This window comes from Rhinolophus ferrumequinum, chromosome 18 (assembly GCF_004115265.2).
Source record: "Rhinolophus ferrumequinum isolate MPI-CBG mRhiFer1 chromosome 18, mRhiFer1_v1.p, whole genome shotgun sequence".
In the NCBI taxonomy this organism is placed as follows: domain Eukaryota; kingdom Metazoa; phylum Chordata; class Mammalia; order Chiroptera; family Rhinolophidae; genus Rhinolophus; species Rhinolophus ferrumequinum.
Window position 1 is genome coordinate 51200 of NC_046301.1, and position 27691 is coordinate 78890.

General features: G+C 41.7%; 1 protein-coding gene across 3 annotated transcripts; it reads left to right on the top strand.

The window, feature by feature from the left end:
- The first annotated feature begins 359 nt into the window (after positions 1-359).
- AP1AR (adaptor related protein complex 1 associated regulatory protein) lies at positions 360-27662 on the top strand. 3 transcript variants are annotated; one of them, XM_033133792.1, is made up of 10 exons: positions 360-492; positions 10866-10914; positions 12840-12866; positions 15330-15355; positions 17750-17846; positions 18894-18992; positions 20744-20799; positions 21491-21564; positions 22321-22449; positions 24580-27661. In XM_033133792.1, the coding sequence occupies exons 1-10, from the start codon at positions 419-421 to the stop codon at positions 24855-24857; spliced, it is 909 nt and encodes a 302-aa protein (XP_032989683.1). In that variant the 5' UTR covers positions 360-418; the 3' UTR covers positions 24858-27661. The 3 variants fall into 3 exon arrangements, with proteins under 3 accessions (XP_032989683.1, XP_032989682.1, XP_032989684.1); XM_033133791.1 differs by having other exon boundaries at positions 20741-20799; positions 24580-27660; XM_033133793.1 differs by lacking the exon at positions 18894-18992 and having other exon boundaries at positions 20741-20799; positions 24580-27662.
- Positions 27663-27691: the final 29 nt, after the last annotated feature.

Genomic DNA, 27691 nt, shown 5'->3' on the forward strand with positions numbered 1-27691 from the left:
CGTCCTACTGGGGCCCGGGAGAGGACGGAGGCGTGGCGTCCGCGGCGGCGTGGAGGGGCGGGCCCGGAGCGTACGGGGCGGGGCCTGGGCGCGCCGGGGGCGGGGCCTGACCTCCTGGCGACGGGAGGCGGCCCCTCGCGCCGGGCTGGGGCTGGGGCTGAGGCGAGCGAGGTGCCATGCGGACGGGCGGCCGGTCTGGAGCCTACAGCCCCGCGCTCCCTACTCGCGCGGCGGCGACTGAGTGGCCTCTGGAGTAGCCGCTGCCTTTGTTCCGAGCACCGCCGCTCGCTGCCGCCGGCCCGCCGGAGGTCCCGGGCCCCCTCGGCTCGTGCGGCGCGGATGCGGCTGCCGGGCCTGGGCCTGGGCCTGGGCCTGGAGCGGGAGGAGGCGGAGGAGCGGCGGCGCCGGGCGGCATGCGATGGGGAACTGCTGCTGGACGCAGTGCTTCGGGCGCCTCCGCAGGGAAGCGGGGCGGCTGCAGCGCGGCGGAGGGTAAGCCCCGGGGGGAGCCGCCGGTGCGCCCGAGGCCCCGGCGGCTGGAGGCGGCCTCGCGGCGTCGGGCGGGTGGTGGTCGCGGAGGCCGGAGTCGGAGGGCTTCCAGGGAAAGAGCTGGCGAGCGGGGGTCGCGCCTGGACCGGCGCGGGCGCGGGCGCGAGGACAGCGCCGGGGGCGTGCCCCAGGGAGCAGGGCCTCCCACGAGTGGGCAGTGGAACCGGCTCCACAGCCACCCGGACACACCCCGCGTGGAGCCTGCGGGTGATGCCAAAGGTAGCAGCTCCCGTTTGATCCTCTTTGGCGCCGAAGGAGCAGGTGACAGTCTGGCTTGGAAAATTTGTTTCTACTGGGGGGTTTCCAGTAGAAGTGAGTTCGATGCTGGAGCTCAGCGAGAGTCCAGACACTGAGTAGCTCTGCTGTGTCCAAAGACTTGCCGAATCTGTGGGTTTCCAGTGGTCATTCGGATTCCTGGTAACAAGAGGCGCGTGTGGAGCCTTTTCACTTTTCTGCCATTTCGAAAGAAATGCCAGACCCCGGTTGCTACCCTCAGCCCTGTAGCACCAGCGAAATCACAGTTGTTTGGACCTCACTTCTCTTCATTCAAACTGGGATATACGTACCCAGGTTTTTCTACTCACACGATCCATGGAATAATAGAATGTCATGATCATTGCATTTGTGTGTTTATTTCATAGGATGTTGAAGAGATTAGAACAAAGTCCTTTGAAATTAGCCTTGTTGTTAAATATCTCCCAGGAAATCAAACTTAGACTTGGAAATCTGAGCCGAGCCACTTTGTGTAAGAAATGAGACTATTTTGCACTTTCTGGAACAGATTGCTAAGTTTTCAGGCTCTGTCCCGTGTAACCAACATTATTAGGTAATGAGATGTTTGGCATAAACAAATTGAAGCCAAGTGATTTATAATTTGGATCTTCTGGTGATGAAGTACTTATGAAACATGATTCCTTCGTTCATCAGGCACGGGTCACCTCTCTAATACAGTGCAGCTAAGGTTGATTATCTGTGGTATGACATAAAAGCGTAACAGTGGACAAAATACCATGAGCAGAGTAGCGCTGTTGAGAGTTTGTGGGTTGTGGACATTGTCATCTAAAATCGTGCAATGGTGATATTAGTCCTGTTTCTTTTATTCCATAAACATAGGTTTGGACGGTTCCCTTACTTGAATCTTCTGATTAACTTACTATTTTGCATTATTTTTAATATTATTTCAGGAGCGTCTAGTAAACGTGCAGAGATAAGTGGATATAGTACTTTGTATTTACAGAATAATGTTAAACCTTACCTCTCATTTTAGTTGCTTTTTTTTTTTAACTAATAGTTTTGATTTTCTTTCAGCTCTGGGTCTAGACAGTTAACTAATAGTTCATATAAGGGCAAAAAAATTTAGGAGTAATCACAAAAACTTGATATGAGTTATGTTTGTCACTGTAGTGAGCACAGGTAGAAGAACCCTGGACTTTCTCAGGCAGATTAAAGCTAGATACCACAAGGGCCTGTATGATCCAGAGTCCGGTGTCATCTAGTCAAAATATCAATGTCAGTGTTGAGATATGTCGGAAACCTTACTACTAATAAAGCTATTTGGTAACTAAGCAGAGGGAGTTAAATATCTTTAAGTAATAAAATTTAGACATCTTAGTGAGTCATCCTCCTTCAGTGTGGGTTTTGCCTACCAGCACGTTCCCCACGGCTCCACCTGCTGGCCAACCTTCCTGTGAACCTGGGCCGTACTAGAAGAGTTTGTATAGATACTTAGTGTGTTCTTTTCCTCCTTTTCTTTCTCAAACTGAAGACCCAGTTATATTTGTTTTATCTTAATTCCCATTTTAATCTTACCATGTAATTCCACACATGTACTGTATTCCACTATGCGATTCCACTATGTACTGTAGTTTTACATAGAGGTAGGATCGTGTTTTGGCCATGTGGGCTCTAGGAGCAAAGTTGCTTTCAGGCAATAATTTACGAGGATTCGCTGTTTTCTTTCCTAGTAAAAATGATACTAATGATAGCTACGAACATTCGACTACTTCCCATGTGCTAGGCACTGTTCTAAGTACTCCACCTTACCTCGTTTATTCCTCTCTGCAACCCTGTTAGGAAGCTAAGTACTGTTACATACATTGCAGGTTGAAAACTGAAGCTTGAAAAGTTTAACTTGCCCAAGATGGCCGAGCTGGGATTGCCGCCCGGGCCCCTCTGGCTTCAGGATCTTTACTGGAACCACTGGTGGCTTCTGGGCCTTATTCTCTAGATACAGATTTGGTTGCTGTTATCTCTCAGTGCATCGTTTTGGACTTTGTCACTGGAACATCTATGCATATATGTCAACAACTTAGCTCTAGTCTGTGTGAGAAGCTATTCTTTTGTAATACTGTGCACTTGACCTCTGCAGCATCACTTTTATCGTATTTTCTTGTTCCTGTCCTGGACACTCTTATCCTATCTGCCTATTAAATTAGGAATTTTGCTCTGTCTCTTCTCTTCTTTGTTTAGTTCCCTTCACATGTGTACCTGATCATGAAGAAATTTCATCCACCACGTGCAGATGTCATGTCGTCTGAGCAGACCTCTTTTCAAAGGTTCAGCGCTATATTTTCAGTTGCCTCCTGAAGAGATGCACTTGGGGGTACCAAGTCTCCTCAGTCAGCCTGTCTAACATATCTTATGTCTGTGTTCCAATAAATATGTAAATAGCGCATCTTCTTCCTCCCAGATTTCTTCTGCCACACTCCCTAGTTCCCTTAGTGAGTTCATTCACAGTCTCTGACTACTCACTGCAGAGTCCTCCACCTCTCTGACAGCTGCTTAATCTCTCCTTAATACACACTGAGCCTGTTTCCTTTCTCCTTACCTCTGAAGCCCCACACATTGTCTTCCAAATTGCGGGGCGCCGCTTCTCCACTGCTCTCCGTGCTGGGACTCACACTCCAGTGCATCTCCCTTCCTGTCACTCGTCGTGAGGCTTTCCGACACCCACCCTGGGTTATGCCATCCCCTTGCCGAATGACTTCGAACGCTCTGCTCCCCAGCCTTTTTTCCTTCTGTGACAGCTGATGAGTCGCAGGGTGTTCAAATGTGCAACGTGATGTCTGTTCATGTCGGCAGGATTAGGTGCAGTTCTGCATTTGGGTAAACAGTGTAATCTTTGTTCTTTCATTCAGAAAATCATGTCATACAAATCAGTGAGAATAACATTACAAGGAAAACATTGAATCTACTCTAATTTCAAAAAACTTAAGTCATTCCTAAACCTTAGTACTTTAACTTTTTTGATAAATGATAACCTTCCAGTTGAGGGTTGTATCAAGTTTAAACTCCTGACAGGATAATTGTACCTTAATCTGTTTTAGCACCGTGATTATGTTTTCCTCAGATTGTTTCATTAGAATTGTAGGTTTTACTTGCTGAGCATGAGTTTGGCAGCATAGAGAAGGGGCAGGGGGCAGTCAGCGCCATTCTTGCCCTCCATACCCTCCGCACCAGCTAGGCTGGGCTCGGCCCTGTTGCTCGACCACCTTTGTGTATGGTGGTTCTCTTCCTGTCTTGGTAAGTTTTCGCTTATCCTTAACTGTTACTTAGCTTCCCTTTGAAACATGCTTCAGCCTCCTGAGACAATGTTACCTCCCCGAGTAAATACTATTTTCTCCAGGTTTAAATCTGCTCTATATCAGGGATTGGTGAACATTCTTTGTGCAGGGTCAGATAACACTTTAGACTGCAGGCCCGTAAAGTCTCTGTTGCAGCTACTCAGGGTTGCACGTTTTAGCACCAAAGCAGCCATTGACAGTGTGTACAGTCCTGCATGACTGTTCCAGTAAGACTTTACGTACAGACCAAGACTTTACATACAGGGCCATCGTTTGCTGAGCCCTGCTGTAGACCATGGTACCGACTTAGAGCTCCTGAAGGTGGGGACTGTGTTTTATCTTATCTCGCTCCACTGTCTGTCTCTCATGTTTGTTGGATGCATAGCCAGAGAATATTGTTTATGAACTTGTAAGATCTAGAAAACAGTGTTTTTTTCTTATTTTTCTTTTTTCCTTTTGGTCTGAGGATAATTTCTTAACTTTGGCAAAAACACTACTCACTCACACAATTAAACACACATGCTACCAATTTTCTGTGGACTTACTTTTTTTTTTTTTTGAAAGAGACTGTATAGAAAACCAGAGAAAATTTCAAAAATATTTTACTATAATGTAGATTGCTAAGATATAGTAATCAGCAGTGTCATTATTGAGAGATTCAGTTTGGTTTTCTGCATTTTACCAGGTTTGAATAATATACAAATGTCAGATATTTCTCTTGAAATTCTAAAAGACAAACTTAGCAGTAGTGGGCTTAAATGGATGTGGATTTCCTGCACATTCTGTGTTACACCTTAGAGGCTCCCAGGTCTGTGTTCTGAGCCTCACTCTGTTCTTTGACGTATTTTCCTTCTTTAATGTACTTGCCCTTGGTGATGTCTTGCAAACACATGGCGTTACCTGCTACCTGCTAACTAATAAGCCCAGTAATCCCGTCCTGAGCTCAGAAATACCTGCTTACTGAGTATTTCCACTTGGATATCAGACATTACCTCAGATTGTAAAACTGAGCTCATCTTTCTTTTCATAGCCCTTTCCTCCTTTTTTCTCTTTTTAAAAGCCCCCCATTCCTGCTACTTTGTGCCCTACCTTGTGGGTGGTCAACTGTGACTGCAGCTGTGAGCCTGAGTATTAAACGCTTCCCTTTCACTGCGCTCCAAATCCAGGTTATCAATCCCTGTGGCATATACCCAGGGAGTGGCCTGTACGTCTTTCTAACCTCTACACCCTCGCTGCCTTAATACAGAACCGTCAGTCCTCGCCATACAGTTACCCTTTTGAGCTGGAGTGTGTGCCTCTCTAATCTGAAAACCAAAAAGAACACAACACCTTACTTAGACTCCCACATCTCCATCTAGCTATTACCCTGTCTTCTGTCTTTTCCCTTTTAAAACTTAAAGAATTGTCTAGTCTTTATCTTCTTTCCTTTCCTTCTCACTCAGTCTTCAAGGCAATCTAACATTTACTCTTACTGCTCCCCTTCTTACTCCTATAGTGATAATATCAAAACAGCCATCAAATTCCAGTGGGTAGTACTAATCCTTCCTGTACTTGCCCTTGTAGCAGCACTGGGTGCTCTTGACTCCTTCCTGTCTCCTGTGATTTCACACTCACTGTACTTTGCATCTACCCCCTGGGTAGTGGACTCGAATGCATGTATCTTCCCTGTCTCCTTTGAGTATTCATTCTCTTCACCCTGGTCATTCCGTGTTGGAGTCATACATGTCTCCTGTTATATGCTCCTTAAAGACTAGCAAACATATAGCCACTAGCCTAGGAGCATTTGACACTACTCCCTATCATCCTGCTTTTCTAGTCCATCCCCCAAACCAGATTTTTTTGTACCTCCTAAATAGATTTTCAGCCTCCCCAGTTCTCTCTACTGCTGCCCTAGTCCAGGCTGTGGTCATTTCTTGCCTCAGTTCTCAGTTCCCTGTATGAGGATAGCGCTCTTTCTCATCATTCTCTGACACCACTTTCCTTCATAGCACTTGCCGCTCCACGACTTTGTAGACTGTTTGTTCATTTGTCTGTTGTCTGTTCCCTCCTTAATAGAGTATCGATTCCATAAGGTCGGGGACTTGGATTTGGTTATTCCTATATATCCAGTGCCCCAACAGTGAACTTGCCACATAGTAGGCACTCAATAAATATTTGTTGACTGAGTAGACAGAGTACCAACTAGTCTGCCCACGTCTGTTCCTGAGCTTTTTCAGTTTATCCTGCATTCTGGAGTCAAAGTGATCTCAAATGCAGGTCTGTGATACAGACACAGCTTAAATTCAGTAGTGCTTTACAATAATAGAGACTTAAATCTTTAATGTAGTTTTCAAAGCCTTGTATTACCTATTCCTTGCCTACCTTTTAAATCCTCATCGGTGTCACACTCTTCCCTGAATCCATTTCTCCCCTTTTCACTTAGATGACTCCTACTTACTCATCTTTAGATGCCAGCTCCAGGGTTATTTTCTACAGAAGTCTTCCCAAATGGTCTCCTGTAGGAGATGAGTCCTCCCACCATCCTGGAACCTTCTTCCTTCTGAGCACTTCCTGAGGTTTAATTACGAGGTCTGACGATTAAGTTCACAAACTTGTAGCAACGATGTTGCTAACCTTTTTTGATATCAGAGAGATTATTCATTATGAATTTGTGACAACTGAACAAACAGTTAACCAAGTTTTCTATTTGGAAGTGCTGAAAAGGCTGCGTGAAAAAGTTAGACGACCTGAACTTTTCGCCAGCAATTCATCACGACAATGCACCAGCTCACACGGCACTGTCTATGAGGGATTTTTTAGCCAGTAAACAAATAACTGTATTGGAACACCCTCCCTACTCACCTGATCTGGCCCCCAGTGACTTCTTTCTTTACCCAAAGTTAAAGGAAATGTTGAAAGGAAGATATTTGGATGACATTCAGGACATCAAGGGTAATATGATGACAGCTCTGATGGCCATTCCAGAAAAAGAGTTCCAAAGTTGCTAGGTGGACTAGGTGCAGGTGTCGGTGCATAGCTTCCCAAGGGGAGTCTTTTGAAGGTGACCAGAGTGATATTCAGCAATGAGGCATGGAGCACTTTTTCTAGGATGAGTTTGCGAACTTAATTGTCAGGCCTCGTACACCAGGCCCTGCGATTATTTGATTCATGCTTGTCTCCTGTGCTCAGTGTAAAGGAAGGAAGGAGTCCATGCCTGTTTTGCTTTCTGTGGAACACCCAGCTTCAAGATACATGCCTCGTACATAGAAGATGTTCAGTAAATACTTGTTGACAGAATGAGTGAGTATGGCTTCTTCAATATATTTTCATTTTTTCCTTTTCCCTTGCCTTGATACCTGCTGTTCCTTGAAACATTCCTTTTTACTACTTGCGGAGCCGGCTAATTCCTCCTCCTCAGGCTGATTTTTGGTGCCCCTCGTTTGAACACATCCTTCTCAGACCATGGTACTTCTTAATTCTCCTGTGAGTGTACCCTGTTAGAATGTAAGCCTCTGGGGGACATGGGTCAATTTTTATTCACTTTTGTACTTTAAATACATAGCTATGTCTCTCATTCAGTAACCCAGGGAAGGAGGAATTAGAAGGCTCAGTGTCATAAACATGTAAGTGACAGCAGTTTCTCAAAGAACAGGGTGGCCCACAGTATCAGATGCCCTTCGAGTTATTATTTTCCTCTAAATCAGGCTTCTGATTAAAGGGCAGTGACTTTTGTTTAAGCCATGTTTTCTGTCTTCATGTTTAGGAGGAAGATTGGTCTCTACTCTTCCAATACATAAAATAAATTTCTGAACACCCATTGTTTCTAAATTTGCCTTCACTAGGGAGGGACTTATTACACAGTAAATATCATTACGTTATTATTAAGACCTACGTCGGTGCTACCTGTACATGGAAAATCTGTTGATGGGCTTGGAATGGTTAAACCTCCATTGAAGTATTTGATAATAATTGAAAAACTATGTGTTCATCATCTTGATTGTAATACTTTTTGCCAGGAATCTGATTTGTAACCTAATGTTCAGAAAAAAAGAGTCTTGGGACGCTTTTAATTTTTAATAGACTTTGGAACAGTTTACTATGGTTCTTCATCATTTATTTACAATGTCAAACAGAAGATAGAGGGAAAGATTTTACTACTTTAGCAGATACTACATAGGAGAATATGAAGAAAAGGAACAATACCGATGTCGGATTTGTGAGAACTTGTTAGTTATTTTTACTTGTCACTTTGGTGTAAGAGTTTTTACCTGCTACGCAAAAGAACATGTAGAAGCGTGAAAACCTGCCTTTTCAGCCTATTCTTGATGAGACTGATACTGCCCTTAATAAAAGGTTGTCTTGATATCTGCCTTGATAAATAAATAAATATGCAAGATCTCCACTTTTGTACCACATTACTCTCAAACTCTTCCAAATTCCTTGACATGCCACCATCATTCAAAGTGTGACGGCCTGCCTTTCCTACCTCGCGAGTGTCCATTGCATGTTTGAGCCCACTTCTTCAGAAGCAGAACAGGTCACAGAAACTCTCTCTACTTCATTTACAAGCAGCTCTCGGGGACATAAGGCGTATTTATATAAGGAGTGTCCATGGATGACTTTGGGGGAACTCTAGACTCTTCAGAAACAGGGAAGGTAGGCTTCTGTTTTCTTTGACTCTTTGTTCTTGAAGCCTCTTTGTTTCAGCAGCTCAGCTTTCGTTGTAATACACCTGCATGTACTGTGTACATGCCCTTGGATAGATGGGTGGGCTGTTGGCCAAATCATTTCTCACCTCCCCCTTCCCTCCAGGGAGTGTACATATTCATGAGAGTTGTGTACATATCATGTGACTTGAACGATTTCTGTCACAGCTCAGCTCTATTTGATGTGATACTGGTGTGTTCTTAGGGGGCTCTTCCAGTGTCTCCCATCACTTGTCCCTTATTCTTCTCACCCCTGATGTGTGTTATGTGTTGGATTTGCCGCATTTACTTTTGTCTTGCACCTGCATTCTTGACTCCTGCTGCTCTCCCAGCCCATCCTCCTTGGGGTTCGGAGGCGCCTCCCCACCATCTCACTTTCCAGTCCATCCCCACACCACATGACTTGTCTTCTAAATGTTCTTTAATGTGTTTCTCTCTCGGACACCACTCTCATCCAGGCTCCCATCATTTCTTGCCTTGCTGCCAATTTAATTGTGCACGTTCTTCCTGCATTCATTCCTCTGTATGCATTTATCCCCTCCCGCTCCTCTCAGATTCACACGGCTCCTGGCACTGGCAGGCTCAGCTTCTTATGCAGACCCAAGTTTACTCCTCCAAGTTGAAGGAAAGAATGGTGTTCTTATTCCCCTATCGTCACTCTAAATACAGTAAACACTGATTGATTAAGTCTTTGATTTAGGGCAGTCATTCTCAACCGAAGGATTCATTCAGAATTCCTCTTTTCACACATGTAGCTATGGCTCATTCATTCTTTTTTCCTGCTGGGTAGGGTTTCATTGTGTGACTGGGCCATAATTAATTATCCCTCCTCCTGTTGATGAGCATTTAGATTAGTTTGGACTTCAGTTAACATTCTTATGGATGTCTCTTTGTCCCAGTGTGCAAGAGATTCTTCAGAGACATATGCCAAGGGCCAGAATTGCTGGGTCATAGCTCATGCACTGCTTCAAATTTACTAGATGTCAAACTGTTCAAAATAATTACACCAGTTTATACTTTCACAAACAGTAGGTTTTCATTGTTCCACTTCCCAACACTTGGTATTGTCAGATATTTTCCCCATTCTGTCAATGTGAAATGGTAATATTTGTATCAAAACTTAATTGTATTAAATATTAAAATTTGTATAAAATATACCAGCATCAAACAGATAATGCATATTTTATAAATTACCTTCTATGTTACCAATGAAAAATATAAGAAACTAGGAATAAATCAGTAATACATATATAAGACCAAAATAATATTTAAAAACAAAAATAACTAAATAAATGGAGGATAATACCATGTTTAAGGATAGAAAGTTCTGAATTCAGTGTGATTCCAATTAAAATACTAGTGGGATTTTTCTAGAACTTGACAAGCTGATTCTAGCAATTTGTATGGAAAGGACCAAAAATGGCCTACAAATTTTGAAGAAGGGGACTTGCACTAACAGGTAACAAGCTCTAAGGATGAACAAAGTAGTGAGCAGAACAGTTACAATACCACCTGCGGGGGCAGCGCGGTCATCTTCAGTTTTAACAAGATGATTGTTACATGTGAGAAGGACTGCTTTACTAAGAGGAGCTGTTAGGGCTAAATCTGTACTGTTGGAGGTATTTTTATGTGTTGTGTGTAGTTCCCGGACTCATACCCTTTTTTCTTGTTTCTTATAACTGTCAGAGGTGCACAGCAGTCTCCTGTCAGTAATAATAGCTTCCTAATTAATTATACTGATTTTTCCCCCAGAGGTGGGAGATGGATATATTTTTAAATTTATTTGTATTCTGTCTATGTAGTAAATATAGGACAATGAACTTATTATTGCAGGTTTAGTAAATATTAGTACTAGTAGAGAAATATTGGTTGACTAAACACTCCTGAGTTTAAAAATCTGGACTATTTCTATTCTTAGACCAATTTGGTGGGTCCTCTTTATAAATGTAAGGTACTATCTGTTAAGGAATTTAAAGTTGCTCTTGAGGAAATGTTTTTATCCCAGTATGTTAATTCAGTTTTAGCATGAAATGTGATTTTAAAGTTGTTTTTCTGGTTGTCTTCCAAGATCCAAGTACTTTAGGACGTGCTCAAGAGGTGAACATTTAACTATAGAGGTGAGTACAGGCATGGGTCTGACTGGATAACAGTACCTTAGGGGCACTTGTTTTTATTAAGGGAGAAGGATCTGGGCCCAGATTTAGGAAGCACTGTTTATATGGCAGTGTCATTGATGCCATGGAGAGGGGCCAATTTGGGGTGTGGGAGGGGGCGTGGGGAGAAGTTTGTAGAAGCGGACCATCTGTTCGAATAGAATTGCTATTTCTACTTAAGAAGTGGCTATTGCATTTTCTCCCCACGCTGCACAACTCAGGGACAAGGTGTGTTCCTGTCAGAGGTCATGGCTCAGTAAGGCAGTGATTCTCGAGGCACATGGTCGCCTGCCCCCAAAGAGGCTGACCAGAAGCCGAATCGCGGCAGGCAGTTGATTTGAAAGTTGCTCCCAGTAGAATCGCCTGAGTCACTTTTTCGCTGTATGTAAAACACAAGAACAGAATCCGCTGTTGTCTCAGTCCCTCCTGGAGACCAGCCCTGTACCATGTGCGTTATGATGTCATCGCACAGAATTCTTGCCACAATCCTAGTGAATGGTGGCGGTCTTCCTATTTCATGGATGAGGGGCAGAGGCCTACACACGGGAAGAAGCTGGGCTGGATCACACAGCCTGGAAGTGGCAGAACTTACATTCCAGCCCCAAACTGCCAAAGCCTGAATATTGTACTGTCCTGCCTTCTTTATTTTTTTATTTTTTATTTTTTTGTATTTATTTTTTTACTGGGGAAGGGGAACAGGACTTTATTGGGGAACAGTGTGTACTTCCGGGACTTCTCCAAGTCAAGGAGTTGTCCTTTCAATCTCAGTTGTGGAGGGCACATCTCAGCTCCAGGTCCAGTTGCCCTTGTTAGTTACAGGGGGCGCAGCCCACCATCCCTTCCAGGAGTGGAGGAGTCTAACCGGCAACCTTGTGGTTGAGAGCCGGCACTCCAACCAACTGAGCCATCTGGCCACCCCCCGGGAGAGCAGCAGCACATTGACTTCAGTCTAATTGCGGAGGGCGCAGCTCGCTGGCCCAGGTGGGAATCAAACCGGCAGCCCCATTACCCATAGTTCGCGCTCTAACCAACTGAGCCACCCGTCCGCACCTTTCCTGCCTTCTTTATTAAATAAGGAAGCAAATAAACCAGAAATTATTTTTTTTTTTAAATCACAAGCCAATACAAAAGAGTAAGTTCAAGATAATAATTTTAAGGTTTTAAGTGATCCCTTAAGATTCCTGTGTTTTCTAAACCTTTTGAGTTTATTGTTTTCTGAATCTTTAGATTCAAAACTATATTAACAAGAAAACATTTTTTTATTTCTTTCAAGTGGTTATTTAAAATACAACTATTTTAATAGTATAATACTAGTAATCACTTTTCTTAGATGATTTGACATGGCATTCATCTCATTATGATAAAATTATTTACATTCCTATCTCTAGAAAGACATTATACTGAGAGTAATGACTACGACCTAGTAGATTTTTCAGTAAATAGTTGCGTGAATGAGTAGATAAATAAATATAAACATTCTAAGAAAAATTCTTGTTTGGGTGTATTTTCAGGCCCTATTTTTTGTGTAATTTTCCTTTTTATGACATTAAATTATTTATTCTGAACTCGTAGAAAATTCTGGCAGTATGGGTTTAAAACATCTCCATGAATTTTGAAAGGTCAGGTGAAAGTTTTGTTTATGAGTTTCTGCTTTAAGTAGAAGATTGCTGTAATTCTTTTTATTTTATATAATGTCATAAAAAGATGTCTTGGCTATCTTGTGGGATTGTTGAATATATCAAATGAACTGATGTATACAAAGGCTCTTGATACAAGTATCTTACAAATAATAAAGGTGCATTATTTTTGGGTGAAAAAGTGACAATTTTTCGTGGAATATGTACCTTAGACAGGTATCTCTTCTAACACTTACTTTCTTGTTCTTTCAGTTTGAGAATCTAGTAGAAAGTGATGAAGTAAGTATTTCCATACAAGTGCAAAATTCATATGGTTCTCATTTCTCATCTAATTAGTTCAACAATTAATTATTTTTTAAGTAGCATTTACTTCATTTTATTTTAGACTTTTTATTTTTTGGTTTTTATTTTTACTTTTTATTTTTTAGTTCCTTATTTTCTCCTTCTGTTGCTAATTGTTATCAGCACATAATTTATAATGTACTACTATAAAACATACGTAACATTACATGTGTAGTTTAATTTGTATCAGTTATGTATATTATATATATCTGGTACACAAAACAGGTTTTTAAAGCATTGTTTTGAACTCAAGGAACTTTAAAAAGGGATATTTCTAAGCTCTTGCCATAGGTAGGTAAAATCCCTCAGCAATCCAGAGCAGACCCATTCTGTAACCATAATTTCTGTGGGTGAAATTTACACGTGTGCATTCTACAGTCAGTTTCTGACTTTAGCTATTATCTTTTTTATCAGTTATTTTTGGTTGAATTTTTGCATTTCCTGTCATTTACAACTCAATCAATTTTAAAATGCATCCTAAGTACAAAAATACTAAAAATTTTTTTAAAAGTACCTTTTAGGATTAGTAAAATGTGGTGTCTATTTCTTATGTACTGGTATAGTTAGAAGAGTTTTAGTTTGTGGTATTTTCAACTTCACTAAAATAATTTTTGAGTTTGTGCAAATTACTTTACCTCCTTAGGCCTACATTCCACATCTCTAAAAATGAGTTAGACTGGAAGAACACTGTAAGCTCTGACCCTTTTTTCACTTTTGTTTTCTAAGAAAAGAGAAAAATATACCAAATTTAAATTCTTCCTTAGCCCAATACTTCCCAGTGGGTGCAGAATACTAGTTAGTCTCAGAACGTAGATTGGTTCTGAGAAGAAAATCACTTAAACTTGTTCAACTCAGCATTTCCCAAATTCAGTTTGGGTCTAAATCCTTTTTCTAAATAGCGATACATATTATTACCATCTGATAGAACATATTTGGGAAACTACCTTAGCCTTTGTTTTCCCAGTAAAATTTCTTCCAAATACTTTAATGGTTCAGAGAGCCTAGCTTCTTTCCCTTTTCAAGGGTCCCTTTAATCTCCATGTATTTTTTTTTAAACAACGTAAGCCAACACTTAACATGATATTTTAAAAGTTTCTGACAAATGATAAATAAATCATTTATCATAAGAGGTCTTGCAACTTTCAGTATAGTTCATCCCAAGATCCTACTGCTTGTTAAAAGAATTTATGGTTCTGTATGTTTGCCTAAGGTGCTTTCTGTTCGGTTGTTTTTGTTTTTGCTAACCATCTTTTTCTCTCTCGTGTCGTATTTTGTGTTTGGTTTGGTTGAACTGTTTTGTAGTGTTATTTTCTAAATTCATTTGGAATTTTAGTTGCTGTCATTTAGGCATATGTTTTGACTGTCAGATGTGAATAGCTTAATTATATAAGAAAGATGCATAAACACAAGCCAGTCTTGAAATTATTTCTGGTTTGCTTTGGAGGAAAAGACTATAGGTAGTTTCATGTCCTGTGAAAGGAAGCAAAGGCATTGATTCTCATTGTTCCCAGAAGTTACGTTCTGAGTGGCTGATGCTTATTCAGTGCTGGAACATTCCCCAGGGAGGTAAGAGTTAGGTTCCTGCACGCTTCTGGTTATCTGTTAACCAGTACATAACCTTGCCTTATGTTTCTATTTGACACCTTATTTTAATATGTATTATTGACTCATTTACCTTGAACTGGCCGGAATTCCTGCTGGAATGAAATGTGTCTGACCCATGGCCTTCTCTCCATGAGGCCCGCCACAGCTCTGCTGTGTTTATCGACAATAGACAGCACTGCACACTCTGCGTGGGGGTCATTTTAAACAGTGAAAGCACCAGTAAAAGCACAAAAATGCAAACAATGGCATGAAATAGACTGGGAAGAAGACACAGTCTGAGAGCTGAACAGGAAGCAACAGCATCGCAGTCTGCTCAGCAGGGAGTGAACGCACAGGCAGGTCAGGGTTTTGGCTGCTCTGTGCAAGTCTGAGTGAGCGCAGAGCTGCACGGAACTTTGCTTCTGAACTTACAAACACCTTTTAGCTCACGGGGAATGTGCAGAGACAGAGTCGTGACAGTGAGGACAGCTGTGAGCCTTGAGGGCACAGGAGCTGTGTTGTCTGCTACCGTTCTGACCCCAGAGTTCCCTTGGTGTAGAAGAAACGCATGTTAGAAGAAGCATGTCCAGCAATTGGTTGTTATATAATTAAGTAGATGCTAAACTAAATTTTGCCTTTGCAAAATAGTAAAATTTTAAAGCTTTTAGTTTAAACACTTCTAATAATGAAGCTTGTTTACTATGATAAAAATAGATAAATGGAAAATATTTTTGATTAGATACAATTTTGATTGGCTTGACTGAAATAATATTCAGCTAATGAAAATTTTTAATTGTTTAATTAATTTTTGTACAGGGGGAAAGCCCAGGAAGCAGTCACAGGTAAGATTTTGTTTTGTTCTGTTTTTGTCTTTTAAGTAATTTCTGTTTGAACTGCAGAAGCTCTCCGAGAATCCAGGCTCTGTCGTTACCTTTCCATAATAATTAGAACCTTGATACTCTAATCTATTTAAGCAACCTCTTTATGTTCTTTTAAAATTACATGAGCTGTCTGCTTGAAAAAGGACCATCTATCTTTAACTCAAAAAAGAGTTCTTTACTCTCTTTTTAAGTGAATACTTAACATATATTGTTTCACATTTTCAATGTGTATTTTATTACCTTTTTAGTTTAGCAAACATTTATGAAGCAACTAGCATGTAGCCAGGCACTGCTGGGCATGATTATAAAATCTGACATGTTCTCTACATCAGAAGAAAGAATACACTGGTCTGGGAGGTAGTTCCTGGAGGTGACTAATTTCAACAGGAGGCAGGAAAAGTGATTAAACAGCAGATATAAAACATGCTAGGAAAACCCAGAGGAGACCCTTTTGCCCACGATGTAAGGGAGATATGTCCACGTAGGCTTCTTTAAGGAGATGGCACCTGGGCCAACCCTTGAATGGTTGGTTAGTGGTAGCTGTCCAGACAGGGAGAGCCTTCTGCACAGAAGAAATTGAATGAATACAATGGGAGACTTGTCTGGAAAGAGGCACAGGGGAACCTTGTGAAGGGTACACAGTTGTCAAAACTTAATGAACTGCACACTTAAAATTTGTATTTTATTTTATGCAAGTTATACCTCAAAAAAACCCCACAAAAGTCCTAGGTGGAAGTCAGGGCTAGAGGAACAGCAGTGAGAGACATTACCTTATACATTACCTTATGGTAGTTATCAACATCTGCCAGAGGCCTGGGGACAGGAGGAGGGGCTGGCTGGCTGGGGCACAGAGCGCGCAGTGGTCTGAGGGCTGACTAGGCAGACATGGGAAGAGGAGTCTGAAGACAGCAAGACGGAGTGGGTGAAAAGACCCAGGAGAACGTGGAAAGCCCAGGGAGGAGGTGGAGACAGATGCGCCCACGGTGGGATGCAGGAAAGTCAACACTGCCACATGGACCGAAGGGTAGGACTTAAAAATGCCGTATTGTACTCGGCACCATAGAAGCCATGGATGCCCTTTGCTAGAAATAGTAGATGCTCTGAGTTGATGAGAAGATGGGAGGTGAGGGGAGAGACGTAAGAGAAGCACAGTAGTTACGAGTAAGGGGCTGGACTACTAGGGTTCAAATTGTAGCTCTGCCGCAGACCATATGACTTAATCTGTCTTTGCCTCATTTCCCTCATATGTATAATTTCTATCGCTACTTTCTAAGGTCGTTGTATTAAAATCAGTTAATATGTGTGAAGCACAAAGGAGAGAGCCTGACACTAGTAAGTGCAAGATGTGCTGTAGCACATTTAATTTCTGGAATTTTGGCTGAAATGAAAATGAGAAAGGAGCAGTTCCTAGAGATAGGTAGAAAGAAGGGCTTTCCTTCTTCCTTTCTTCTTTCCTGTCTTCCCTCCTTCCTTCACACGGAAACGAGGGGAATCCAGACAAAAAGAGTAGGCTAAAGATGAAGTGAAGTACTAATTGGCGGAGCAGTGCCACAGAGAACTCTTTGGAATGGGGTGGGGTGAAGCCAGTAGTGGGTGAATGAAGAGTATCAGTGGAGCAGGGAAGGAATGCCATCTCTTTAGAGGGTAGACTTAGGTGAGAATTTGGCAGGAATTTGAAGGAATTGGTGGTTGGTACTCCCTGTTTCTCAAAGGGGAGGGAAATTGACGTATGGGAGAAGAGTTTGTATAAGGAACTTAAGGATTCTGTGAAGATGTTGAAGGTTGGGGTAGGGTATGAGAGGGAGTTCCGCCTGTGAATGGAAAAGGTCACTGCTGGGAGCTGAGGGCCGCATCCATGGCGGATTTTCTCTAGCAGCCCTGGGCATGGGCCATGGTCAGAGTGAGGAAACTGGGTGACTGAGGCACAAGGATGGGCGTGCGAGAAGGTGAGCATGTTAGTGAGAAAATAGCTCGGGCCTGCGTGGTGTCACGCTGTGGGGGTGCAGTGAGGCCAGGAGTGAGGGGGGGAGGGCTCCTGGTGTGTGTTAAGGTGCACGTCTTGGGAGGGGCCAGAGGCCAAGGCAGAGCTACCGCGAAGGTAAACGGAGTTCACATTTCCTCAAGGTGGCGCAGTGCAGCAAAATGCCTGGATGACGAGCCGCCTTCCCCAGCTCTCTGCTGAGACACGTGTTCGAATGCATGCCCTTTCTTCTAACGCAGTGATAGCCGTCACATTGCTTTAATACATCTTTTATAGTAAAAATTCAGAATTTCACTGGTTTTATTTGGACTCAGGCTCATCAGAAGTTTTTTTTGTTTTGTTTGTTTCTTTTTCTCCCTCATTTTTCTCTGTAGGCCTCTTACTGAGGAAGAAATTGTTGACCTAAGAGAGAGGCATTATGATTCTATTGCTGAAAAGCAGAAGGATCTTGATATGAAAATTCAAAGAGAGGTAAATAGTCTTTTCTGTCACTTACATGTATATTATAAAGCATCTGTTTATAGGGGAAAGTTGTCATTATTTAATATATTGCCATCGAAGCCATTGGACCTATAGGTATATACAAATGAAAGGTATTTAAAAGTTAGAACAAGAATTTCAGTCTACTATAGTTTGTTTTTGTTTGGTTTAATTTATCAGAAAGCATACTGCCAAAAATAAATAGAATACATTATCCTAAAAATCCTGTCTTAATTCACAAGTAGGGCTCTGGCGGGATACATGCACCTTTGTGTTTAAAACCAACTTTGAAAAATTACTGTTTCACAATTAATGGGTTTTTTAAAGTCCTTTTGTTTGTCTCGATTTATTTGTTTTTAGTGAGCCAAGTACTTCTAACAGTCATAAATGTTGTATTTATTTTAATGTGTTCACGGCTAGACTGTAATTACAATAGGTAATCTATAATAGGTAATAATATTAGGCTAAGGAAAAAAATTGTGTTGAAATTTGATGCTTAAGTTTTACTTGAAATGCACTAGGATATCACTAAAGCAGTTTGTATGCTCTTATGAATTGTAAGAACTTCAATTTGAAAGTAATTTCTGAACAACATGATAGTAATACAATTCAGGAGATGTGGAACTTTGTGAAAACATACTTCACTTTGGTGGGTGGGCATTTGATCAGCCTTAGGTTTACAGACCTTGGACTTGGGAGGGTCAGAGCCATGACACTAGTCTGGTGGCAGGGTTGGAACAATGGTGGAGACTTGAGATCACTGCATAATCTAAAAAAGAAATAGTTTTGTGTTTATGCGAATTAGATGCTACTACCTCACAATTTCAGCTTCTGGAGAATTCTGTGATATGTTTGATACCATTTGAGTTATTTTGAAAAGGAGCAATTGAAACGAGAACTCACAAAAATTTAATTCTATTTATAGAGAGATCAGTTGTTAATAATTTATTTTTTATTTTATAAATAGGAACCTTTTGTTTTAGAGCAGTTAGACAGGTTCTGGTTTTTGTTAACCCTTACTGTTTTGTTCATGTCCAGTTAGCCTTACGAGAAGAGAAGTTAAGACTAGAAGAAGAAGCTTTATACGCTGCCCAGCGTGAAGCAGCCAGGGCTGCAAAGCGCCGAAAGCTCTCAGAGGTGAGGGGAAGAGACCCAGCGTGTGTCAGGCTGCCTTTCTTCTGAGTCTCTCTGACAAATCCCTGTTGGGACTTTTCCCCCTCAGTCAGAGTTTCTTGTTCAACCGCAAATGTAGCTATGCCCTTATTTTTAGGGACTTAAAGGCAAGTGGGCTGAACTTTTAACAGCTGGAAATGGCATCAGATTCTATGCTCGGTCGTGAATACTCTTAGCTTTAGTTTTCTAAAATCCTGTATTCTTTTGGAAGAATCAGTACACTCTTAGACGGAAATGGTACCAAACCAGCTTTTTTTACTTTATTTCTGTGAGGGTTTAAAAAAAAAAAAATAAGTCCTTGAATTGCTAGACTTTCTCATACTTCCTAGAACTGGGACGCTGCGCTGTTTTGCCCCATAGGAATGTCTGTTTCTCACTTCATTCTTGTGTCTTTGGGTCTTGAGATACCGTTGGCATGTTGTTGGAGAAGGTAACCGATCTAATATCCTGCCAAGTGCTGATAATGTCGCAGCCTTACCGGAAAGCCAGGCAGCCCTCAGTAGCAAGCTCCTGTGGAGCCGCGGCTAAGTGTCAGGGACTGTTCACAGTGGTTTCCATGTTTTACCTGTTTAGTCCTGTCCTAGCAGACAGGATTGTTTATAGTCCCCGTCTAACAGACAGGGAGACCAGGGACAGAAATGGGAAGTGCTTGCTGGAGACTGCAGCCAGTAAACGGCAGAGCCAGAACTCAGGCCCAGGGAGTGCCACTCAGCCAGTGGCCTCAGCGTCTTGCTCCACACGTTGCCTGTAGGGGCCGCTGCCGTTGCCGTGCGGAGACCCGGTCACACGTAATTACTGTCTGTGCCTTAGAGAAACCGAGAAATCGTGTCTGTCATACTGCTGTGTGAGTTCTGTCTCTCACTCTCGGGGATGTGTGTATGTGCATGTGTGTGTTTCAGCAGAGTAATTAGGTTTCGTGGGCAGTGTTTTGTTTTTTAGTACTAAGTAGTGGGGAAGTTTAAACATTAACTCACCTTCTACTAGAAGTAAAAGAATTTTTCTGGTTTAATTTAGACAACTCTTTTCACTATAATCTGTTCTCTACTGCTCACCTTTAAGGACTGAAAGCACTTCATATACAGCATCTATTTGGGTTGTCTGAGTTTTCTCTGACTAAATATTGACACAGGAACACATAGCAGTCTATACCCTATACAACACACAAAAGATATACAGATACATGCAAATTAATTTGATTTTCACAATATCACTATGAGTATGTAGGGCGGTGTTACAGTCTCAAATTTACAGATGAAGAAACAAAGTAAAGGACATGCCAGGGACACACAGCTGATAACTGTCAGAGCCACACGTCTGCCAAGTCTCTAGAGCTGTGCTGCTCACTTCACCCTGAACAGACCTTCAGGCACTGTTTTAACTATGCCATTCTTGCCCCTCATCCTACGGCTGCTGGAAGTCCTACGTGCAATGAGAATGGTGTGTGTGTGTGTGTGTGTGTGTGTGTGTGTGTATCAGTTTTTAAAGTTATTTTTTAAAACACTGATTATTCTGACCACTTACGGATTCTACACTGATAAACTGAGAGAACTCCTACCCAGGAGTAAGAGAATGCAGAGATGAACAGCAGTGAATTTAAAGAAAAAGACTTTCACAGAGTACCTTCTTATGTTTTCTTTAGAAACTAGAAAGCATGGACAGCTCTAACAAATATAATGTACAGTGTGATTTTGTCTTGCATTTCATTTTCACAGCAGGAAAGACAGAGAGCTGTGCAGCAAAGCCGTCCCCCCAACGGTGGCGAGTATCAAAGGTGCGTGGCAGACATATGCGCTTTGTGGCTGAACACGTTATTCCCAGAGAACCAGTGCCTTCTGCACGTTCGTATACGTACTCCATGAGTATGTGTGTTTTGTGCTCCCTGAAAAATTACTGCTTCTCAAAGACACTGCCTTGTGGGGATTCTGAGAACATCAGCTTTCTTTGTGTTGGCAAGCGATCGTCATTTGTTTAAATTGACTTTATTGCATTTTTTGAGAGTGGTCACATCTTCTGTATAGGAAATGATGCAATAGTACACCGAATGCCTCTGGAGAAATTATTTCTGTCTCGGTTATTGGTGTTTTCCTTAGCCCCTCTCTTGGCTTACAGCAGAGTTTATGTGTGATCATTTCTTGGAAGACATATTTTTATGTCACATTTCCATGACTGTTTCCTATGCATTCAAACAACCTCGTCCATGCTTCATTACTGCAAATTGTACAGTTGGACTTTACGACTTAGCATTGGACACTTGGCATTAGGATTTACCAAAATCTTACTATTTCCAATTTATTGCCACATCAAGAAGATTAAGACCTATTTTCATTCAGTTATTCTGATTGTACAGTAATTATGAATTTTTGTGGGATAGACCTTCAAGCAAAAATGGATCATTAGCTTAAGTATGCATCATGTTACGTCTGCTGTGGATATTTTTAAAAAATATTTCACTTTTATTACAGTCCAGGACCAGAAGACGACTTTGAATCTTGTTTGAGGAATATGAAGTCACAGTATGAAGTGTTTCGCAGTAGTAGTAAGTCTAATTGTAAAGTATTATGTGTGTAGTTTAAGGTGACTCGATGACACATCGAGCATGATCATCGGAGACCCCAGCTCTGTTCCCACAGCCCTCGCTCAATGTTGTGCCAACAGGCCGGTTCCAGTCCCGTCGTACAATCGCAGCTCTGCTTTTAAAAAGGAGTTGGAGGAAAGAACAGTCTCAGGCTATTTCTATAGGTTCATTGTAGGGAGCCAAGGACTTTCCCACTTCTGCTCGGACTCCACCTCTCCTCCCAGAAAAAGGGAAGGCGGGAGAAAGTAGTACAAAAGTGCAGTTATTTTAATGATTACAAATTGATTTATAAAATTAAACATGTTTTTCTCCACATTTCAAAAGTCGGAACTACTATTCTTCTCAGTAATGGAAGCATGGTTGTGGTTCCTTTTGAAGAGATAGACTGCTTTTCATTTTTATCTTTTCATTTGTTTTTTGCCCCCCTCCTTTTTAATTGACTATTAAAAATATTACCTAGAGTTCATCGTATTAGAAAAGTTTATAATTCATTTAAATTTGCATGGTTAGTGTGCTGCTGGATGGCAAAAATATAAAAAGAAAGGGAAAAAAGCCCTTTATACAATTCTTAAACTTACCAACTTAATGCTTTCAATCATTGTTTCTTGTGACATTAAAAGGGATAATAATATTTGAAAAGCGACAATTATTGCAAAACAAATGATTGTGGTGAAGAGTCAGATGACCACATTTAATTATATTTGGTGTATATTCTAGGACTCTCATCAGATGCCACAGTCTTGACACCAAATACAGAAAGCAGTTGTGATTTAATGACCAAAACTAAATCAACCAGTGGAAATGATGACAGCACCTCCTTAGACCTAGAGTGGGAAGATGAAGAAGGTACTTTATGGACACAGTTTTTCCTGAAAAAGTTTAACCTGTGTTAATTTATAGAAATCAGCTTGGTATTTTACTTTATTTAAACTGAAATGAATACAAGGTTTTGAAAAATCAGTATAAAAATTTATTGAACTTTTATTGTACTAGTGATTTGTTGATAAATTGTTTAGAAAGTTGCTTAATTTTTAACCTTTCTTAAGACTTAGAAAACAAATGTTTATTTCTCATTTTAAGGGTTTTCTAATCCAGCCCATCAATTCTGAGATTACTCAGTAAGAAGAATTTACTAACCCCTTGTGGGCAAGCGAAAGCCAACAGTTAATCACCTCCGTTCATTGTAAATCAGCAATTTGTTAGTTTCTTTGGTAGTACAAAAGCTGTAGCACAGGCATGAGTTTGACTTTAGCTGGCATGCCTTCCTAGCTGCAGTGCTTTAGGTAGATTTCTTAATCTCTCTGAGCTGGTTCGTTCACATAATAAAACTGCTTTGAAGGGTGATTTATTGACTGGTGTGGTCTGGTTTAGTGCCTGGCGCATAATAGGTGTTCAGTAAGTATTGAAACACATGAATGCGTAAACGCTGTGAGGGTTAAATAAAATTTACATACCAGGTGTTGCACATAGTCAGTACTCAAAAATGATAACTGAAGTGTGGATTTTTTTAAAAAGGCTCTCTTGCTGAATAAGTCCCAAGGTTTCATTATCATTTTAAGAAATAAATAGTCCAACAAGGAAGAATGGATAGGACTTTAAGAAAAATAATAAGCATTAAAATTTTTATAGAATTTTGAGATAGAATGGGTCTTAGATATTCCCTGGTCAAGCTATTTGTTTTATCAGTAAAGAAACCGATATATGGAGGACTTGAATAATTTTACCAAAGATTGGTAAGTCTTCTCAGCTAAACAGTTTCCCCAGTCCTGTGTTTCTATTGTTGCACATTTGGATTCCAGTCAGCAAACTTTAAATTTATTTTTATTTTAGCATCTTGTTCAATTTGATCTAAAGCCTTTCAGACCTTTTAATTCCTGATTCTGTCATCAACGCTCTACGCTAATCAGATTTGTAGGTAACAGGGCTTTCCAGGTCCTGTTCAAGTCAGTAATAGACAGTTAACCAGCCAGGTGGAAGACAGCCCGCTAGAAACCTGCTGGTGGGTCAGTGTACAGCCCAGCTTCCTTTAGACAGAGTGTTACTTAATCAAATGCAAATCCTCAAAATTGCATTAGTATCCAGCTCATATTTTTATCTTGTCTATCAGAACTGCCTGCTCTGTTGTGCTGAGTCTCCATGAGTTTTCGGGAGTGACAACCATGATGCAGGCGGAAATATGCTTAACCTCTTTTCTATTTCTAGATTTTAATTCTATCACCATGTTAATTCTACACTTACAGATTCTGATTTCTGTCCTCCCTTCAGCCAATAAAATGACATTGGTTTTTTTCTTCCAAGATTTTTGGTACATTCAGTGTACCAATTCTTTCTGCTCAGAATGAGACCTGGATAGCTTGTCAGTCCCCTGCTTTGCGGTCGTGGAGTCAGAATAGGAGGGGCCTGGGCTTTGCTGCCCGAATGAACGCCCAACACGTCCAGAGCCCGTGACCTGTGCTGGTCACGTGCCTCTTTCTGCCCCGATTTCCTGACTGTAGGATGCAGCGTAACGAATGCAGGGAACGTAATTGCAGAGATGTTGGGGATTAAATCAGTTAACATGGGTGAGCATTAACTGGAAGCTCCTCAGAGCAGGAACAGTGTGTGTTGTAATCATTAGCGTTACTGTCACCTCTGGTAAAGGAAGCTGTCATCTGAGCTCCGGGGATTTGGCGTGTGAGACTGACAGCAGTTGAGGTCCGCCAACCACTGTTTTATTTATGGCTCTTCAGAAATTTCATCTTATTAGATGATCAGTGTTGCACTCAAGCCGTCCTTTGTTGAGTATTAATGTCTGTTTTATCGAAGGCACACTCGAGGCTTAGGCCCCAGCAGTTACCCTCCAAAAGGCCTCCGTAGGACTAAGTTAGTGCACAAATCAAGTCTGATTGCTAAAGAAGAACTATATTGTGAAACTGGGAAGGCTTTTAATACATCCTTTTAATTTTCATGAGGTGTTTAATAACTGCCCAATGACAGGAATGAACCGAATGCTTCCGATGCGAGAGCGCTCGAAAACGGAGGAGGACATTCTGCGGGCCGCGCTCACGGGCGGCGGCGGCCGGAAGCCGGTGAGTAACGCTGCGTCCGCCTCCGACGACTCCAACGGGCTGGAGTGGGAGAACGACTTCGTGAGCGCCGAGGTGGACGGCAACGGCAACTCCGAGTACTCGGGCTTCGTCAATCCTGTGCTGGAGCTGCCTGACTCCGGCCTGAAGCAGCCCGCCGACGCCGGCAGAAGCGGTGCGATGGCCTGAGCTGCCCCGCCGTTGTGACAGCGGTCAGGGCCACCTCGAATGTATGGAGCGTCGTGCTGAGCCTTTCTGTAAGAGGCAGGGAGTAACCTGTGTTTAAACGCTCGTTAGAAGGGCATCGGGATGATAGGCTGTATCTGACTCGCTTCAGAATTAAGTGCAATTTCATCATCTACCTTCTGTTCTTCAAAAGCAATTGGATGGTTCTGTCATGTTATCAACTAAATTTATCTTTTCTCTATAGCATTCCTGTTTACTATTTCTAGATTTTCATTTTTAGCATAGCTTTTTAAATTTTACTTTGTGTGTTTTCGTAAGCTTATTTCCGTAGCTACCTATGAAACCAGGAAGGCGTTTGTGTCAGTGCTCAGCAGGTGTGGAGGGCAGCAGGGGCCTGCGCGTTTCAGATTTAGAGCAGTGTCCCTTTCCTGATTCCTCTGCTTATTTCAGTGTGATTACCTAGCAGGAAGCACGGTGAATGTGACTAGATGACCCAAGAGAAATGCTGAAGCATCATTTTCTTCCCATACTTACTGCATATCCTAGTATGATAATGTCGGTTCAGGCTGAAACAGAGGGTGTCATATGATAAAATGAGCTTTCAGAGTTTGGACCTTAAAGTTGGTAATCAAAACTAATACTGAGGAAGGGAAATATACTTCCTCTTATATGCCACTATACCTGAATATTGGCTTTAAGTTACTTCATATATTAAATTTCTAGGTGTCATTTGTTTTTATATTTTATATTTCCAACGACTGGTCTTAGAAGGATTTCACACAGAACATCCTCTGTGCATGATTCAGTAAGAAAGGAAAACCTAAAAAAGATAATACGGGTATTTCAAAGTAAATAAAATCCTTTCTGGTATGAAAGGTCCGTTGATTTTCTTAAGCTTTCCTTTGCCTTGTAATACAAGGCAGTAATGGGACAGAACTAAGTGTATCAACATATAAAACTACATTTTGTGACGTACAGTGAGCTCTTCTTTTCTCTAAAGTCGACGTATTGATTTAAAAGGCCAAGGATATACGACATTTCCTAACTGCTTATCTTGATTTTGCTGAGGATTATGATTTTAGTAAGCAAACTCTTGATTTTTATGTAGTACTTTTTTCTTTTCTATCTCTTGCAACAATGACAGTGCATGTTCTCAAAAATATAGGAAGGTCCAGATATAAATAGTAATTTAAAGTTCTTGCCGCTGTACTAGAAAAAACAAAGAATCCTGTGGTCCTTTCAATATTTGACCTGCGAGGCCATGACATCTATAGCTTCATCTCTTTTTATCTCATAGAACTAAATCCGACACTTTAAATATGTGAGCATATTAGGTAATGCTACATTTCCGTCTTTCCGTAATTTAAGTTGTAGCTACGCCATTGGAAATATTGTAAAGGGACCCTATATTCACATTGCCTGTGGTATGCTTTTTACAGTTTGTATACATCGGATGTATATTTTTGGTTTGGCATAAGCTACTATTATAATTTTTTTTGGAATTTTGTTCATAGCGAAATTTTTGAAGGAATGGTAACTTCTCAAGGATTGTGAATAAACACATTTTTACAATTAAAAACTAAATTATTTGATTATTACTTGTACTCCGTAAAAATTCTGACTCCTGATGTAATTATTTTACTAAATCTGCTATGAAGAGAAATAGGAGTGAATTAGGAAAGCAGTCTGGAACTAAACTTGTAATTGTTTGAGTTTTAACTGCTAAAAAAAGGACATTAATTTTCTTTGTGTGTTTATAAACACACTAGAAGTAACATTCATTCAGCAGCTACTGGAGAATCTACTGTGTCTGGTAGTGTATTAGGGACATAGCCGTGAAAAGACATAAAAGTTTCTGCTCTTTTGCTTACATTCTGATGAGAGAGACAGACAATAACCAGTAAACAGACAAATAAGAAAATCACAGATTACAATTAGGAAATATGCCAGATGACCGGACCGAGGGGAGCTAGGGACCAATGAATGCTTCTTATAGGCCGAGAGAGTCTTCTCTGAGGAGATGGCCCCTGTGCTGAGACAGGGCTGTTGAGTAGGAGGCAGCCAGCTCAGACAGTGTGTGTGTGCAGGGAGAGGCCGGGGGAGGCAGAGTAGGGTGAGGTGATGGAAGGAGGGGCCTGCAGGCCATGGTCCAGGGTGAGGGGAGGCCAGTGCCGTTTCTCAGCTAGAGGACACAGTGAGCACATCTGCTTCCTTGAAAACTCCCCGTACTGCTTGGAAGAGAATGGGGTGGAGAGCAGGAGGGGGCGCGGGGCTCCCGATTGCACCTGGTGTGGCTCGGGGTGACGGTGCTGTAGGAATGCAGAGAGGTAGAACCAACGCGATTTCCTAATGGGTTAGATAGACAGGGGGACAAAAGATGGGTGGAGCCGGGTGACTGGGAACGCGTCCAGCATGGCACCCTGGTGACCGCCCACGTTCACAGGGACACACAGTCAGAGTCGGGCCCCAGGCGTGACAGAAAGGCCTGTGCTGCTCCCTGGGACGTGACACGATACGGCAGTCCTGGAGGAGCTGTCACACGCCCTTTGTCACCTGCCTCCTATCTTGCAGAAGGCTGCCACATGGCAATTTCTCACCCACTTCGCTGGTCCCCACCTCAGCCGTTCAGAGTTGAGTGGTGGCTGCACCCTCTGACCTCTGTTACTGGCCCCTGGTTCAGTGCCCTCCTGGGGACCAGGGATACAGGAAGCTGCTCCATGCTGACCTTGCTTTTGCTATCTATGTAAGTAATAAAAAATGTCTAAATCTATTTGGGTTCATTGTCTTTCTTCCTACTGGCCAAATCTACAGAAGTGTGACAACAACTTCTTGGTTTT

Bases quoted from the DNA above. Each gene is read 5' to 3' on its own strand.
- AP1AR (XM_033133791.1), top strand. From the start codon at position 419: ATGGGGAACTGCTGCTGGACGCAGTGCTTCGGGCGCCTCCGCAGGGAA. The intron at 12,867-15,329 runs GTAAGTATTTCC...ATTTTTGTACAG, and splicing joins ATCTAGTAGAAAGTGATGAA to GGGGAAAGCCCAGGAAGCAG. The intron at 18,993-20,740 runs GTGAGGGGAAGA...TCATTTTCACAG, and splicing joins AGCGCCGAAAGCTCTCAGAG to CAGGAAAGACAGAGAGCTGT.